The sequence below is a fragment of the Arachis stenosperma genome, chromosome 4 (assembly GCF_014773155.1).
Source record: "Arachis stenosperma cultivar V10309 chromosome 4, arast.V10309.gnm1.PFL2, whole genome shotgun sequence".
NCBI lineage: Eukaryota > Viridiplantae > Streptophyta > Magnoliopsida > Fabales > Fabaceae > Arachis > Arachis stenosperma.
In genome coordinates this window covers 133,376,807-133,394,393 of record NC_080380.1, presented here as the reverse complement: position 1 = coordinate 133,394,393, position 17,587 = coordinate 133,376,807, and the positions used below count along the sequence as shown (strand labels likewise).

The window sequence follows — 17,587 nt, the reverse complement described above, 5'->3', positions numbered from 1 at the left end:
GATTTTATTCATTCTCGCGCTATGTATTTATAATCCTTTTTAATAAATACTATTTTGATATTAGCATTTTTTAACAACTATGCATAAGTTTTCTTTGTTTTGTTAATTAAAAAATAAGTTAAATACATGATTTTTTTTAACAACTATGCGAATAGTATTTTTTATTTTTATTTATTTTTAAAAAAATATAATTATATTGTTTTTATATTAAAATATTTTATTATTAATAATTGAATGACTAAAATATTTTTGATTAATTTTACAAAATGATTATAATATTCTTTTTAATTTCTTACGAAAAATATTTTTGATTTATTTTGCGAAAAAGAATGTCTTTTTAATTAATTTTTTAAATGATTAAAATAACATTTAAATTTAATTTTGTTTAACTATATATATTATAAATAAAAACTATGATTTTAAAATGTATAAATTATTCTTTTAGTTCATTTTAATTCTAAAATATTCCTTTAAATTTAATTTTTAAAAAATAAAAGTTACTTAAGTTAAGATATAGTTCAATATGATTTCCGATCACAAATGTTTCAATAAACGATAATTAACTCAATTACGTGAAAATTCAAAATGCATTATCTTCAAATAAAATTGATATTGAGAATCATACCATGATTTAATGGATTTGGCTAAATTATTATTTAAGAATTTTTAATTATTAACTTTACATAAAAATAAATATGTTAGTTTTTGTCCCTTCTCAATCACATATAATAGAAAATACAGAAAAATTCTACATCCATGTAATTTTTTCATCCAAACTATCCAAGTAACTTCAATCAGACGCGCCTTTCCAATCCCTTACACGTTTGTTATACACGCGCCTCATATAACGTAAACCTTGTTCTTTTTTCGCGTTTTCATTTTTCTTCTTTTTCTTCTTCTTCTTGAACTTAATAAAATTCGTCGTTCTCCTCTATTCCCGTTTTTCTTCTCTACTCGCATTTTTCATTATTGATCTGCATTGAATTTAACGTAATAAGCTCTGTCATTCTTCTTCTTTTTCGTTTTCTTTTTCGATCTACACTTCTGAATGGAAACAATGAATTATTCAATTTCAAATAAGTTGAATGAGGTTATTGCGTTGAGATAGTTAGGAAATGATTGTTGCATGCTATCACAATAATCTTAAACACTGAACAAAGTAAAAGGAGGCCACCGAACCAAATAACATTTATTTGGTGATGAATCAAAATCACAAAGGCCACCGAACCGAACAATGTTCATGTGGTAAATAAATGGTGATCAACTTTCAATCAACAAGAATAGTATTTCTACTCCTCTTCCTCCTCCTCCTTCTTCTTTCAAATTCGTGCACTTAGGTTCTTCTTCTTCTTTCGTTATAATCATCACCAGCAACACCAACATTTTGCTCGGTTAAGTGGAATTGCTCATTTTGATTCACTTGATTGTTAATGTATTTAGTTGAGTCCTTGTGCATGCAGAAATATTTTTCTTACTGATTGAATGTTTATCACATTTTATTCAGCACATGATTTGTGTTCGGTTCAACGGTGTTAGTCATTTCGATTCACCTGATTGTTATGTGTTCAGTTGACTTCTTTTGCATGAAAAAATGCTATTCTTGATTATTGAATATTTATGGTGTTTTATTCAGCACACGAATGTTGCTCTGTTCAGTGGAGTTGCTCATTTTGATTTACTTGATTGTTAGTGTGTTTAATTGAGTCCTTGTGCATGTAGAAATATTTTTCTTGATGATTAAATGTTTATATGACATTTTATTCAGCACATGAATGATGTTCGGTTTAATAGAGTTGGTCATTTTGGTTCATTTCTGTTTTGCATAATTTAAAACTCTTCCTCCTCACCTTCTACTGCTTCTTCACCAGGGAGAGAAAGAGGAAAAGACAAAAAAAATACAGCAGCAATAACAACAAAAAGAATGAAGATAAGGAGAAAACATGTGAAGAAGAAGGAACACGAAAAAGAATGAGGAGAATGAGGAGGAGGAGGAGGAGGAGGAGGAAGGCGAATCTCTGTTGCTGTTTTTGTTCATTTCTGGTTGTTCCTTGCCAAATCTTCTCGCGATTCTGCTCCAGTAGTGATTTTCGCAGAGAACGTGACTGAAGTTTGAGTGATTTTGGGAGAGATTCGAAGAGAATGAGCGGTTTTGTGTTGAGGAAGAAGTAACGTTTTTACATAATGAGCGCGAAGTAACGAAAGATTTTTGAGCGCGTGTTTTCACTCATCATTAATGCGCGTGACTCTATTTAGACTTGGACCAACTTGGTTACATGGTTACATGGATGTGTAGCGCGTCCGTAGAAAATATTGTTAATCGATCAACATGGCGATAAAATTGTTAGTCGATCGATATTGCAAAAAGGTCTGAGTGGTGACTTAGATATGGTCAAAAAGGATACTGTCCAAGTGACATTTAAGAAAGTTTCAAATTGAGAGGTGGTCGAGGATAGGAGGTCAGACGAGTTTGGCGCAAACAATTATTTGTTTTGGTAATTGTCAAAAAAATTTGTCAAGAAGAGATTGACTGGCTAGAGATGTTTATAAATATGAGTTTCAGAAAATACTCACATACCCACATTTAGGGGTGGCAATCAAAAAAATCGGCTCTGCCTCCCGCCAAAAGTTTGTTTTTTGGCGGGTTGATTCGTCCCACTCCACCTAATGAAGTGAGCCTAAAATCTCATTTCGTCTCGTTTAACCGCAGATTGACAGGTCAAATTCGGCAAATCATCTCTTTTTTTAACTATTAATTTACAATCATTTTAATAAATTTATAATATCTAAAAATATAAAAAAATTATAATTTTTAAATTCACAAACCTTAAAATCTTTATAATTATAAATATGTAATAAACATAATTATAAATCAAGTTTTTTTGGGAGAAGTTGGATTTTGGGCCAAAAAAATTGTAAAAAATATCTCTGGCAAAAAAAATACCGAGCCTGTTAGGAAAGCCTGCCCCACCCCGTCCCGCCAAATCCCACAGTTTAAGCGGTACATGTTAAGCAGACTTTTGATATATGACAGTCTCAATTTTCCAACTCAACCCGTCTTTTTTAGCGAATTATGCGAACCGATCTGACGAATTTAGACTCGTTTACCACCCCTATATCTACATCTTACAAAAATTTTTTGAGTCTGCCTAAAATTAATTTTTGTATGTTTCTTTTGATTCTTTTCTTTTATAGATCTTTCTCCATTCTTTTCTTATTCTTTATGATTCTGTAATTTATTTTTCTTGAAAAGTCTAACTTAAGGTTGCGAGAACCGGACCGGTCAAAAAATTAATGAGGTCATTGGTTCAATGATTTACTGATTTGACCGGAATTCAACTGGGATTCAACCGATTTAATTAAATATTAAATAAAATTATTAAAACACCTAAAAGTAATTTTAAATATATAAATTTAATAATTTCTAACTTAATAAAATTTAAAATTTCACATAATAAATTATCCATAACTTAATATTAGAGGTTCACAAACAACTTCAAACATCAAAGTTTATAACTAAACAACTTCATAGATCATTAAGGAAGAGAAATATAGTGATACTAAGAATTTGAAAAGTGCCACGTTCAACTCTTAAGTAGCAAGTTTAAGAACAGAATAATTTCTAGAAATTTTGGCAGCAAGTAGCAGCAAAATATAAGCACATGAATCCAAAAATTGCAATTAACATGAGAAAAGCATGGATTGTATGTACAGAGGCAGCATCAAACTTAATTTCACAAGTACAGTTCAGTAGGGCAGCAGGTAGAATCAGGTCACATGAAACAGAAACAACACAGTAATGATCACACCAACATCATTCAGCAAACAAGTAGTATTAAGCCATGTTGGATAATCAAGAACGGAGTAATTATCAGGCCCACAATTCTCTAACCACAACCTAGCTACATAACAACATATATATCTATCTATCCTAACAAACAGAATTAATCAACAATCTAACTAAAATTAACAACAGAATTAATAAAAGAAAGTAAAGAAATAGAGCAGAAAGCAGGGATGAGGCAGGAGACCTAGAATGTAGCAGAGACAGACTGAAAAATAAAAAGAGAAAGAAGAGCAGAAGTAGTGCCGCCCAGAGCTGGTGGTGGCCAGCTGAGCTCGCGGCGGTGCAGAGAGCGGCGCGAGAGGCGGAACGATGCAGGGCAGAGAGATTTAGCTTCTCTCTGTGGCAGTGACGAGAGCCCGAGGGGGGGGGGGCAGAAGCGTTCGAAGGGAAGAGGAGAAGCGAGAAGAGAAGAGCGAAGGTAAGAATGGTGGTCAGCTTGTCGAACGGTGGGTCGTCGGACGGAGAGCACGGAGAGAGAGGAGCGGTGAGAGGTGGGTGAGAAGAGGGAAGAAAAATATGTAGAGAGGGAGGTGATTAATTTAGGGTTCAACAGCTTTGTTTAGTTTAGCCTTTCTTTCTTTTTTTTTAAGAGACAAAACGACGCTGTTTAGGGGTATTACTTTCAAACCAAAATTTGGCTAAAAAATCAGATGATTCTGTCGGTTCACCGATTGACTGCCGATTCGACCGATTTTTCATCGATTTTTTACCAAGCAATTTTTGACCTTATCCGGATCGATTAGATGACCGGTTTTCAATTATTCCAGTTGAACTGGTCAGTCCGGTTCGATTTTCAGAACCATGGTTTAACTCCTTACTTCTTTTGATGTTACTTTATTAATTTCATTTGCTATTTAATTATTTTAAAATTTTTCCTATCTTTATGATTTTCGAGCGCTTTATTTGAAATTTTGTGAAGTGTGTTTTAATTTCGTTTGCTAACCAAATCCATTTATTTTCATCTACATATTTATGACTATGCGAATTTTGCCATCTTCTTTAATGATATGTGAAAAATTTTGATGCACATAAAACTGATAGTCATAAAATACTCATAAAAACAGTAGATTTCGCTTTTAAATATTAGATTTGGAATTACCATTTGTGTTTTATTTTAATTTTATTATTGTTTGCAAAATATAAAATTTGCATGATATATACACATGAAATCAATTATCAAATCAGTTACTATGTATTTATATATAAGTAAAATTTTAAAATGGTATTTGAAAATTAACAAAACAAACCCCAAAAAATATTAATGATAAATAAACTCCCAAAAGAGTTAAAAATATGACTTAAAAATTAGATATTAAAATATTAAAATATATATTCTAAAAAAATAACTTTAGAGATCAAATGCTGATACAAATTTATACAATAATTATTAAAAAAATAAGAATTTTTTCATCCTTAAAATTTGATAATTTTTTGTCAAATAAATTTTTTTAAAAAAAATTATTGTGAATGACTATATTTTTTTGAAAAATAAAAAAAATTTAGAAATCAAATTTTGTTCCGTTTGTTAAATATAAAAATTTTTTGTTATTACTTACAAAAATCATAATATTTATTGGTTCTTTTTGTTATATTTTAAAATCATTCAAGAATTGTTTTATCGATAACATCTTTTAAGGACTTTTTTGTTTGTGGCTAAATCTTTCAAGTATCGAATTTATAAATAATGTTATATAAGTATACGTGAATCTTTATATGCAATTGTTTTCATATAAAGTTAATAATTAAAAGTCGTTAGATAATAATTTAATCAAACATATCAAATTATTTTCAAATGACAGTTTTGCAGAAAAATATCTACACGTAAATTTTTATTATAAATATATATATATAATTTAATTTATTTTTATATATATTTTATGGTGAAAATTCAGGTGCAGTTGATTTCACGTGAAGTTGATATTTGAAAGCCGTTAGATGATTTGACTGATTTGACTAAATTTTCTTATAATGGCTCTCAAGTATCAATTTCAGGTAAAGTCAATTTCACCTTAATTCTTACCAAATTTTATATTTTAACATATCTATTTAATATAAATAATTAATTTAATAATTGATTTTTCGAGTATACCTATCATGATACTACTTTCGTTGGACCAAGTGAAGAGGCCAAGGTACTATCATTCTCCCCTTAATTATAAATTGTCATGGTTACCATCTGATCTATCTCTGATTATCTAATGTTATATCAATTCGCTGATTTCGAAATTCTTATAAGTCCCAATTTTTGAACATCGAAAGTGCTTTAATTAAGTAGCGTCGTCAATTGATCTTGTGTTTTATGAGAAGAACAGATCAGACATAAAACAATGGCAGGAACTGGTATTGCGTCAACAGGGATCGTTCTTGAAGCACTGAGAAAAGATAATTACGAGAATTGGAGCGCTCTGGTGGAGAACTATCTTGTAGGGCAAGGCCTCTGGCATGGAATTGTTGAGGCTGATCCAAAAAAACCAGATCACAATAGTGAAAAAGATGACGAGTGGAGACTGAAGAACGCAAAGGCTTTACACGCCATTCAACTGGCGTGTGGGTCAGAGAATCTGTCGAAAATAAGAACATTCAAGAAAGCCAGAGAAGCATGGAATCACTTGAAGATCTCCTTCAGCGAGGACGTTAGAGCGTTCCCAGATATCGAGCAAGGACACGGCGGTAGTGAAGCATCTTATTATGATCTCCACGATAACGTGATGAGAGGCCAGTGGGATGAAGCGAAATCTTCAATCAACAGTAACCCTGATGATATTTTCGAAATTGCATCCTCTACGGGGAGGACGGTACTTCACATTGCAGTGGCTTCAGGACAAGAGGAGATTGCAAAGGAGTTGGTTAGCATGGGGAACAAACGGTTGCTGAAGATGCAAGACAAAAATGGATACACGGTTCTTGCTCTTGCTGCTAAATTAACCGACAATGTAGACATGGCAGAGAGGATGGTTCGTAAAGGAGGAAAGGAGCTGCTAACCATCCAAATCAAAGCCGGTGATGACGACGGCAAAACTAGTACTGATCCTAAAAATGATACAAACGGGGATGCTGAATCAACCGATAACAAGACTACTACTGATGAGGATGGTGAAGAAGGTGAAACAAACGAGAAAAAGGGGGAGGATGGCGACGACGATGGTAATAAAGAAAATGATCAGAAAATGGAGGGGGATGGGGTTGAGGATGAGGATGTTAACAAAGGCAGAGGGGAGATTCCGGTACTTTTAGCATCAGCGAGTGGTCACAAAAAGATGACTAGGTATCTCTTCTCCCAAACTCCCATTGACGTTCTCTTCGATAACGGTTGCCACTACTGCCTTATGCTTCTCAAACGATGCATCTCTGCTGAAATATTTGGTGAGTGATATATTATACACTTTACTTGTGATGATAATAGGTGAGAAGTCATTATTAAATTATCTTTAAATAATTTTAATTATTAATTTTATATAAATACAACCTATATACAATTGTATATTATTTGTTTTGGATAAATGTTAATATGTATTTTTTATTATAAATAATTGGAAAGATGTAGTAAAAAAATAAAAATTTTGATAATTATTAAGAGATATACACAAAAATAGTATTAATTTTTTTTTCTTAATTGTAAAATACAATTTTATGTTTTTTGTGTTTTAGACTTAGGTGTGCAATTTGTTTGTGTTCGTTTGACTGGTTTGAAAGTTATACTTGTCCATAATGACTTGCCCCCTCCTGTTTTTGTTTTGGGTTAGTGGTGTTAAAATTATTTCAAAAGAAAAAAAGAAAACAGAGTGAAACTAAAAGAAAATAGTTTGTGAACTTAGGAAATAAGTGAAAACTAACCACAATTGTTTCGATGAGAAAAAGAAGTTAAATATCTGTTATTATTTCGCTTGAGCTATACTATGCATTTTCAGATATTCCCGCCTTACTGCTCCAACACCGACGTTATGAGGAGATACCTCTGACTAATAACCCCAAAGAACTAGAAATTGGTACATGCATTAGCTCACATGCCTTCATCATTTCCCAGTGGTATCCAGCTTAGTCGGTGGCAGCAATTTATATATAATTGTGAGTTTCTTTTAGACTTAAAAACCGTTTCCTTATAAAATAATGTTGAAGGTGCAGCGAGAGCAGCAAGAGAATGTGCAGACTCAGAGAAAACAGAGAAGAGAAAGATGGAAATGTGACTTGAATCAGAAAATGGCAAAACTCAACTAACTGTGAGGCATGACAAGCCTTATATACAAGCATAGATACAATGAGGTTCACTCACACACTATATTATCATACACACGCATAGCACTCTAACCACTTTGTGATAAATATCTCCACTAGCTAACTAATTCAGCTATTTAGTAACTAAATGGTTAGTTTGTTAGTCTCTCAACTCATATGTCAGGTAACACCTTCCCTCAAGTTAGGAGTACAAATGTCTAGTAGTCCTAACTTGCCGTAGAGAGTGGAGAAGGTTTTTGGTGCAAGTGGCTTTGTCAATAGGTCTGCTATTTGTTCATGAGTCGAGATAGGAAGTAGGTGGATGAGTTTCTCCATCACCTTGTCTCTTACCACATGGCAATCAACCTCAATATGCTTCGTTCGTTCGTGAAAAACTGGATTGTGAGCAATGTGGATGGCTGCTTGGCTATCACAGTATAGACTTATAGGTTTCTCCAGCTCAAAACCCAAGTCACTTAGGACTTTCTTTAGCCAAATTGCTTCTCTAGTGGCTGAGGCCAACGCTCGATATTCTGCTTCAGCAGAAGATGATGCCACAGTCGTTTGCTTCTTACTTTTCCATGAAATAATTGAATTCCCAATGTAAAAACAGTAGGCAGATATGGATCTTCGTGAGTCAGGGCACGCTGCCCAATCAGAATCACTAAATTCTGATACTAGCAGGTCAGATTTGGACGGGAAGAACAACCCAGTTGCAGGTGCCATCTTGATGTATCTCAAAATTCTATATGCTGCCTTGAGGTGTAAAGTGGTTGGTTTTTCAAGAAATTGGCTGAGCTTGCCAATTGCAAAACTGATTTCTGGCCTTGTGTTAGCCAGGTAAAAGAGTTTGCCAATTAACTTCCTATACGCGCTGTTGTCAGGTAGTAATTCCCCTTCATCTTTTGTCAACTTAGTGCCATAATCCATTGGGGTCGAAGCTGGTTTGCACGCCTCCATTCCAGAGTCTCGTAATAAATCCAAGGCATATTTCCGTTGGTATAAAGCAATGCCTTCCCTGCTTCGAGCAACTTCCATCCCTAGGAAGAACTTTAAATCACCAATGTCCTTGATACGAAATTTCTCATGCAACAATGCCTTAATGGAATTGATTTCACTCATGTCATTCCCTGCCAACACCACATCGTCTACGTAAACCAGTAGTGCAGTGAAGCCACTGCTTTGGTGTTTGGTAAACAAGCTGTGATCAGACATTGATTGGCTGTACCCACTCTCTAATAGAACAGATTTCAACATGTTGTTCCACTGTCGGCTCGCCTGTTTCAGGCCATAAAGGGACTTCCGCAGCTTGCAAACATGATTGGGCGGGGCATCCAACCCGGGGGGGATGCGCATATAGACCTCTTCCTCCAACTCACCATGAAGGAAAGCCGTGTTGACGTCAATCTGCTTAAGAAACCAACCTTTGGCAGCAGCCAATGCAAGTACGACGCGAAGCGTGCTGAGCTTTAAAACAGGACTAAAAGTATTGAGGTAGTCAATGCCGGGTACTTGAGTGAATCCTTTCGCGACGAGTCGCGCCTTATGTCTTTCAATGCTCCCATCGGGGTTGTGTTTGAGCTTAAAAACCCATTTGCAGCCGATGGCTTTCTTGCCAGGAGGGAGAGCTTGAATTTCCCAAGTCTGTAGATGCTGTAGTGCATCGAGTTCATCTTTGATGGCATTCCTCCAACAAGCATGAGCTACGGCATCCTCATAGGACCTTGGTTCTTTGTCAGTGGAGATGACTAGGGAGAAGGCTCTATGTGATGCTGAAAGTGCATTATAACATAAGAAGTGTGTGAGGGGATATTTGCTTGGTGGGGCTGTGGAGACACTCATGCACTGGAAGTCTTTAAGATATGCAGGTTTCCTATGCTCTCTTGTGGACCTTCGTAAAGGAATAAGATGTTGAGAGTCAATGGTATGAACAGGATCTATATATGTATGTTCAGTTGTGTCTCTGTTTAAATCATTACTGATGCATGGATCAATGACGTGTGTGGTGCTCTGTGTTAGTGGAGTAGGTGCAGAAATCTGCTGTTCAGGCAGATAGTCGTGTGTGTGTGGATGCTCGACTTGTGGTAAAGTGTATGAATGTGTATCATATGTGAAAAGGTCAGGCATGGAATGAATCCGTGATGATATAGGATGTGAAGGTGTATCAACCATTTTGGTGAAAGGAAAAATAGTTTCATAAATATTTACATCTCTGGACACAAAAATTTCATTTGAGCAAAGATCTAACAGAACAAAACCTTTAATGCCTTCCCTAAATCCCAAAAAACTGCACTTCCTTGCCCTTGGGTCAAGTTTTTTTCTCCCTGCCGTAATGGTATTAGCATATGCTAAACACCCAAAGACTCTCAACTGGGATATAGGGGGCAAGGAATGGTGCAAAATCTGGTAGGGTGACTGATTTTTTAAGAAAATAGATGGCAGCCTATTTATCAAGTGAATTGCATGTGCAGTGGCATAATTCCAATAGCACTTAGGAATGTTTGAGTGAAATAAGAGGGCCCTGGTTACAGCAAGAACATGTTGATGTTTCCTTTCAACAATGCCATTTTGTTGAGGGGTCTCAACACATGTTCTTTGATGAATTATGCCACTGGATGCATAGTAATCTGGCATTAAAAATTCAGGTCCATTGTCAGTTCTCACCTTTTTTACAGTTTGATTAAATTGTGTTTTAGCAAAGTTGACAAAAGATTTTAACAAATTTGTGGCTTCTGATTTAGCTTTCATGAAATACAACCAAGTGTACCTAGACTTGTCATCCACTATTGTTAAAAAATACTTATGACCCCCGGTGGACAAAATAGACAAAGGTCCCCAGATATCCACATGAATGAGTTCTAGGCAATATGATGCAATCTTATTACTTGCTGCAAATGGCAGCTTTCTTTGCTTTGCCAAGTGGCAAGCGTTGCAGGGTAATATCTCAGTGTCATTACAAGTAGTGAAATGATAAATTTTTTGTATTGATTTCAAGCTATTTAATGATGGATGCCCTAACCTACAATGCCAAAGACTTCTATCCTGAGTGCCTTGAATGCTCATGATGTATGGTGCAGAATTTGTATGCAATGAATGTTCCTTATTGAGTGTGTAGAGGCCTCCAACAACCTCAGCTTTGCCAATCATCCTCAAGGAGCTACAGTCCTGTATCTCACACAATTTTTCAGAAAAGTTCATAGTGCAATGTAGTGTGGCTGTAAGCTTGGATACTGAAATTAGCTTGAAATTGAATGAAGGAATGTATAATGCATTTTTCAAATACAATTTTTCAGAAAATATAATAGTTCCAATTATACTACTTGTAGTGTAAGAACCATTTGGGAGTTTTACAATAATTGGATCTATTTGTTGATAGCTTTGAAAATCATCCAAGGTATATGATACGTGATCTGTAGCACCCATATCAATTACCCAGGATTTGCACTTTTGTTTTGAAATGTTTAAGGCTTTAACACTTGTTTTGAAATGCAAAACATGCACCAAATTACCTTGATGAGGTGGTGACTGCTGTGAAGTCACAATTTGGCTGGTACTATGAATGTTCCTTAGTTCATGAGTGTGAAGTAATGCCAATAAAGCTTCTTTCTGTTCTGCAGTAAATCCAGAATTGGAAGTCTCGGACTCTCCCAACTGCATACTGAGTTCTCCATTTGCAACCTCAGTATCTGCTGTGGCTATTATGTTTACAGCAGCTTCTCCACCATTCCTTTGCCTCAAGTGTGGTGGAAGGCCATGCTTTTTATAGCATGTCTCTACGGTGTGTCCCAATTTTTCACAGTGTGAACACTGCATTCTCCCTTGTTGTCTTCCTCGACCACCTCTCCCTCCAGCTTGTTGCCTACCTCCTCTACCTCTTCCTCTTCCTCTATTCTGACTGAAGTCCATAGTGTTTGAGGAAGTTGCAGAGTATGCCACGAGTCTATCAGTTGAGATAGGTTCCAAGCTATGTTGCTGTCTTTCCTGCTGAGATAGCATTGAAAGAGCTGTGTGGATATTGGGGAGGGGATCCATGAGCATAATTTGGGACCTTACAGCCGAGTACTGGTCGTTCAAACCCCTCAAGAAACGGGTAACTTGATCCTTAGACTTGTATCTTCTCGTAACACCTAAACCACACTTGCAATCCTTTCCACATTCACATGAAGGAATCATCCTGAAATTCTCTATGTCTTCCCAAATTGATCTCAATTTAGTGAAATAGGTTGTGACATCCATGTCTCCTTGTCTAACTGCATAAAACTCCTCATGCAATTCTGCCACCCGAAATCTGTCACCATGATAATACCTGCGTTTTAGGTCATTCCATAGATCGCTAGCAACGTTCATCCATATTACCGATTGCGAAATGCTAGGGCTTAACGAGAGGTTTATCCAGGCTACGACGTAGGTATTGCATCTTTCCCAAGATTCGAACACACTATCATTTTCATCAGGCTTTGGTAAACTACCATCTATGAATTTCAATTTATTCTTAGATTTCAATGCCAATAACATCGATCTACTCCAAGAGCCATAGTTCTTGCCATCCAAAATAGCAGGGATAAGAGGAGTACCAGCGCTCTCAGAAGGATGAAGAAAGTAAGGGTTTGTTGGATCTTGACTCGGATTGGCGCTGTTCCGAGTTAGTTGGGCTTGAATTGACGCGATTTGATTCAGAACTTCAGTAATTCTTTGTAACTCTACCGCAGAATGTGACGAACCCGAGTTTGCAGCGAATGGTTCCGCCATTTCTCCCCTAATTTCACTAATTTGTGAAATTGGAGTTCTGTGCTCTTCGAATTGATGATTGAGGCACGGAGATCAAGCCTTTTCCTCCTCAATTCCTTGTTTCTTGCACATGCTACCCTCTTTGGGTCCACGCTCACCGCACCATGTTGAAGGTGCAGTGAGAGCAGCAAGAGAATGTGCAGGCTCAGAGAAAACAGAGAAGAGAAAGATGGAAATGTGACTTGAATCAGAAAATGGCAAAACTCAACTAACTGTGAGGCATGACAAGCCTTATATACAAGCATAGATACAATGAGGTTCACTCACACACTATATTATCATACACACGCATAACACTCTAACCACTTTGTGATAAATATCTCCACTAGCTAACTAATTCAACTATTTAGTAACTAAATGGTTAGTTTGTTAGTCTCTCAACTCATATGTCAGGTAACAAATAAACTACTTTAATTAATAGCTAACTAACATAATGTTGCAAAAGAACGAAAAGTTTAAAGGAACAAAATAAAGACACTCAACTTTTTTTTTTAAAAACGAAAAGAAAGAAGAAAGTTCAACACACGTGGGAGAAGCATACAGACCAACCATAACAAATAATAAAGTAACAAGAATTAAAACACCTAAAATATTCCTATGTTATTTCTGGCATAGTTTTTTTTTTTTTTTGACAGAAATTATTTCTGGGATAATCATCAACGCACTAGCTATCACTTTACTCTCTAGAGTATATGATCGACCTATCAATGCAATCTATCACTTTTGCTGGCTTGTCCTAAAATACAACTTCATTCCTTCTCAATCAAACATTCCACACAACAAAAAAAGAAACCAGTTAACTTTTTTTTGCACGTATACTTTTTTATTGGCACAACTCTTCAACTCTCAAATAAAAGTTGCTCTATGATTCTTAGGATGGTTCACGGTTATACCTACCAAGTAAAGTAGTCAAAAGTAACAAATAAATGTTGTAATATTTTTATGTAAAAGTTTAGGACCAGCAATTTTATTAAATTTTGAACAGCATGTAATCAGTAGAGAAAGGCGAGTCATTGGATAAAATTTTATACCAATCTCACACTATTAAATCATCATTGATGACTATTTAATGACTACTAATCACCAAAATTGCTCGCCCCTAACATTGCTCTATTTTTATTTCGTTCCTACATAATACGCATGCAATATCCCTTTGTTTAATCACACATAATTTATTTAGATAGTATTTAGTATTAATTCGTCCAACTAAAATAAACCATTTAAATAATTCAACTCGTGATGAAACTAATTCTTTCTAAATTGGATTGATAAATTTATAATATTTCTTCTTGTAATACGTAACAAAAGAGTTAATAAAATAAATAACATTTTTATCAAATTATACTAATCTATATCTCTTTCTCACACAGCAACGAAGCCACAGGCACACATGGTCCTTAATGACAAAAGAATCAAGATCCTATTATATGCTGAACCAGAAGACGAGAACTCATTTTCAAATAGCTGGGCAGATTTTATTGCAACTCACCCTTTGGGCAGAATCTTCAGGGCAATTTCAGTCTTATTGCTCGTAAAACAATTAAGTAAGTTGAATCGTAGCAACTTTAAAGTATGAGTAAATTCATACTTTATATATATACATGCATATTATTTATTGTCTTCAAAATTTAAAATGCGAAATCTCATGTATGTTCTTTTCCATTTTTTTATTAGGCGCACTTCTTGAACAAGTTAAACACGTCGCTCAAACTATAATACTTCGAAAGCTTCCTGGTACGTACTTTTGCCTTTGGCTTATGTGAGAACTAGCAACGTAATTACCTAACTAATAACTCTAGATCAATAATTAAGGCCCTTTCAAGATTTTCAATTTTCAACACTTTCAGGAAGTGAGAAAATATACGATATGAAAAAGGACCATCATTTAGTACTTGAGATTCTTAGATGCCTGAGCATGAGAATATCAGATTTAAGTGAAGCAAGGATACATGAGTGTTCAGCTTACGACACAATGTTACAGGCAGCTAAGTCTGGAATTATTGAGATCATTAAATCAATGAGGCATGCAAACCCTAATCTTCTATGGGCCATGGACAAAAACAGAAGAGATATATTTTCTCATGCGATTTTGAATCGTCAAGAGAAGGTGTTCAGACTCATTCATGAAATTGGGGGGCGAAGAGAAATGTTTGCATCCCGTTTAGATGTGTTTAACAATAACATGTTGCACTTGGCAGCCGAGTTAGGTCCTTCTTCTGACTTAGGCAGTAGATCCAATGCTGCTCTTCAAATGCAAAGAGAACTCCATTGGTATATGGTAAATAAACTAACTGCACATTCCTCCTGGATATATATAATATTGAATAAATTTATGTATTTAAATATTTAATCACATTTTTAATACACTTCATACATACAGAAAAGATTAAGGTATATCTCATATATCAATGAGTTATAGTTCAAATAATATAGTCTCTTCATATTTACCTAAGAAATCGCAGGTTTGAGACTCACTTCTAGTCCTCTAGGTGAGGAGAAGAGACTATGACATTTGAGTTATAGTTCACTCAATATTATGTGTATTAAAATATGGGAGCCACTCAGATAAAGACGTCTAAAATATCTTTGTTGATGATGTTTTTTAATAATTAAAATTTAACACATATAATCAATTAAATCGTGTTATTTTTGTCGAAATTAGGTTAGATAAATTAATTTGACCGAAAAAATAGTGAATCAAATTTTAAACTTATCTAAATTAATATTATTTTTTTATAAAAATGACTACAACACCCTTATTATAAAAAATAACTAAAATATTTCTATTATATATATTAATTTTAAAAATCCTAAATTCTAGTCCTTTTACTTCTCTGCCATTATAAGATTAGAATTTAGAGTTTTTAAAATTTATATATATATATATATATATATATATATATAAACTAAGGATATTTTAGTTATTTTTTATAATAGTAATATTGTAGTCATTTTCTATAAAAAATTATTAATTTAAATCGATTCACAATTTAATTTATTAGTTTTTTAGCTAAATTGATTTATCCCATCTAATTTTAATAAAAATAACTCAATTTAATCGATTATATGTGTTGAATTTTAATTATTAAAAAATATCTTTATAAAAGATATTTTTAACATCTTTATTTGAGTGATTCTCTTATTAAAATATAAAATATATTTTTATTTATATAAATAGCAGTCCTCGAAAAAAAAATCTCTTAGAAAATTGGAGAGACATAAAGTATGGATTGTCACTGGATGCAGGCGGTGGCGGAAATAGTGCCTCCCAAGTGCAAAGAAGCAAAAAATGCTGACGGCAAGAAGCCCCGTGAAGTATTTACCAAAAATCATGAGGATCTGTTGAAATCTGGAGAAAAATGGGCAAGAGATACGGCAGGTTCTTTCACACTTGTGGGCACTCTCATTATCACCATCATGTTTGCCGCAGCCTTCACTGTCCCGGGAGGAAATGACCAAAATACCGGCATACCAATTTTCTTAAAAAAAAGCACTTTTATTTTTAATATCTTCATTTTAGCTGATGCAGTATCTCTCATTACTTCCTCTTCTTCTGTCTTAATCTTTATTGGAATCCTTACATCGCGTTATGCCGAAAAAGATTTTCTCAGAAGCTTGCCCCTCAAGTTGCTGTTTGGCCTTATCACTCTCTTCTTTTCCGTTGCATCCATGATGATAGCTTTTGTTTCCGCACTTTCTATGATGCTCAAGGGATACCGTGGTGTTGTGATTGCAGCCATGTCACTTGCCATTATTCCAGTATTGGTTCTTATTCCTACATTGTTGACTCTCTCGTTAGAGATTTTGAAATCCACCTTGAAACCTAATTTGCTCACGGCTATGCAGAAGAAGAAGAAGAGTCCACCCTAATTAATAATATTATTATCGTTCATTGTCCCCAACCCCCCTCCCCATCCCCCCCCAAAACCCCGGCTGGGAAAATATTATTGGTGTACACTATGCATGACATGAATTTGATATTCATAGCATGAAAGAGTGCATAATATGTACTTATTACTTTTGTTTAAATTATAATTAAAAACTGTATTCATAGCATGAAAGAGTGCATAATATGCACTTATTACTTTTGTTTAAATTATAATTAAAAACTGACATTATTTATTTTAGTTATCAAAGTAATATATAAAAAGAGAGTTTTTTGGTAGCATTAGTTTTGATGATTAAAAGTGACATGAGTTTGACTTACAAGTAAAATAATGAGATAGGACAAAAAAAATTAAATCTAATATAAAGTTAAAGGTGATTAAAGGACCTAATTAGTTAGGATAATTTTGAGAAACTAACATCAAAAGATTCTCTCTCTTTTATAATTTTTTATGATTATTTTTATTAAAATAATTTTTTATAATTATAAAAAATAATAAATAATTTTTTAAATTATATTTATATTTATTATTTTATTATTATTTTTATTTTTAAAAAATAATTTTTTATAATTATTTTTATTAAAATGTTTTTTATAATTATTTTTGTTTTTTAGTTATTTTTTATTATTATTATTTTTAATAATTTCTAAAAATAACACTAAAATTTTTATTAATTATTTTTATTTTTAAAAAATAATTTTTTATAATTATTTTTTTGTAAACTTTTTTTGTAATTTCGAAAAACTAACACTAAAATAATTCTTTTTCTTTTATAATTTTTTATGATTATTTTTATTAAAATAATTTTTTATAATTATTTTTATTAAAATAATTTTAAAAAACTAATACAAAAATG

At 33.7% G+C, this 17,587-nt stretch overlaps 1 protein-coding gene across 2 annotated transcripts; it reads left to right on the top strand.

Moving 5' to 3' along the window:
* Positions 1 to 5,940: 5,940 nt before the first annotated feature.
* On the top strand, positions 5,941 to 16,804 carry LOC130976850 (uncharacterized). 2 transcript variants are annotated; one of them, XM_057901787.1, is made up of 6 exons: positions 5,941 to 5,976; positions 6,157 to 7,207; positions 14,215 to 14,388; positions 14,519 to 14,578; positions 14,692 to 15,122; positions 16,091 to 16,804. In XM_057901787.1, exons 2-6 carry the CDS (start codon positions 6,172 to 6,174, stop codon positions 16,712 to 16,714), a joined length of 2,325 nt encoding a protein of 774 aa, XP_057757770.1. In that variant the 5' UTR covers positions 5,941 to 5,976; positions 6,157 to 6,171; the 3' UTR covers positions 16,715 to 16,804. The 2 variants fall into 2 exon arrangements, with proteins under 2 accessions (XP_057757770.1, XP_057757769.1); XM_057901786.1 differs by lacking the exon at positions 5,941 to 5,976 and having other exon boundaries at positions 6,069 to 7,207.
* The last annotated feature ends 783 nt before the right edge of the window (positions 16,805 to 17,587 follow it).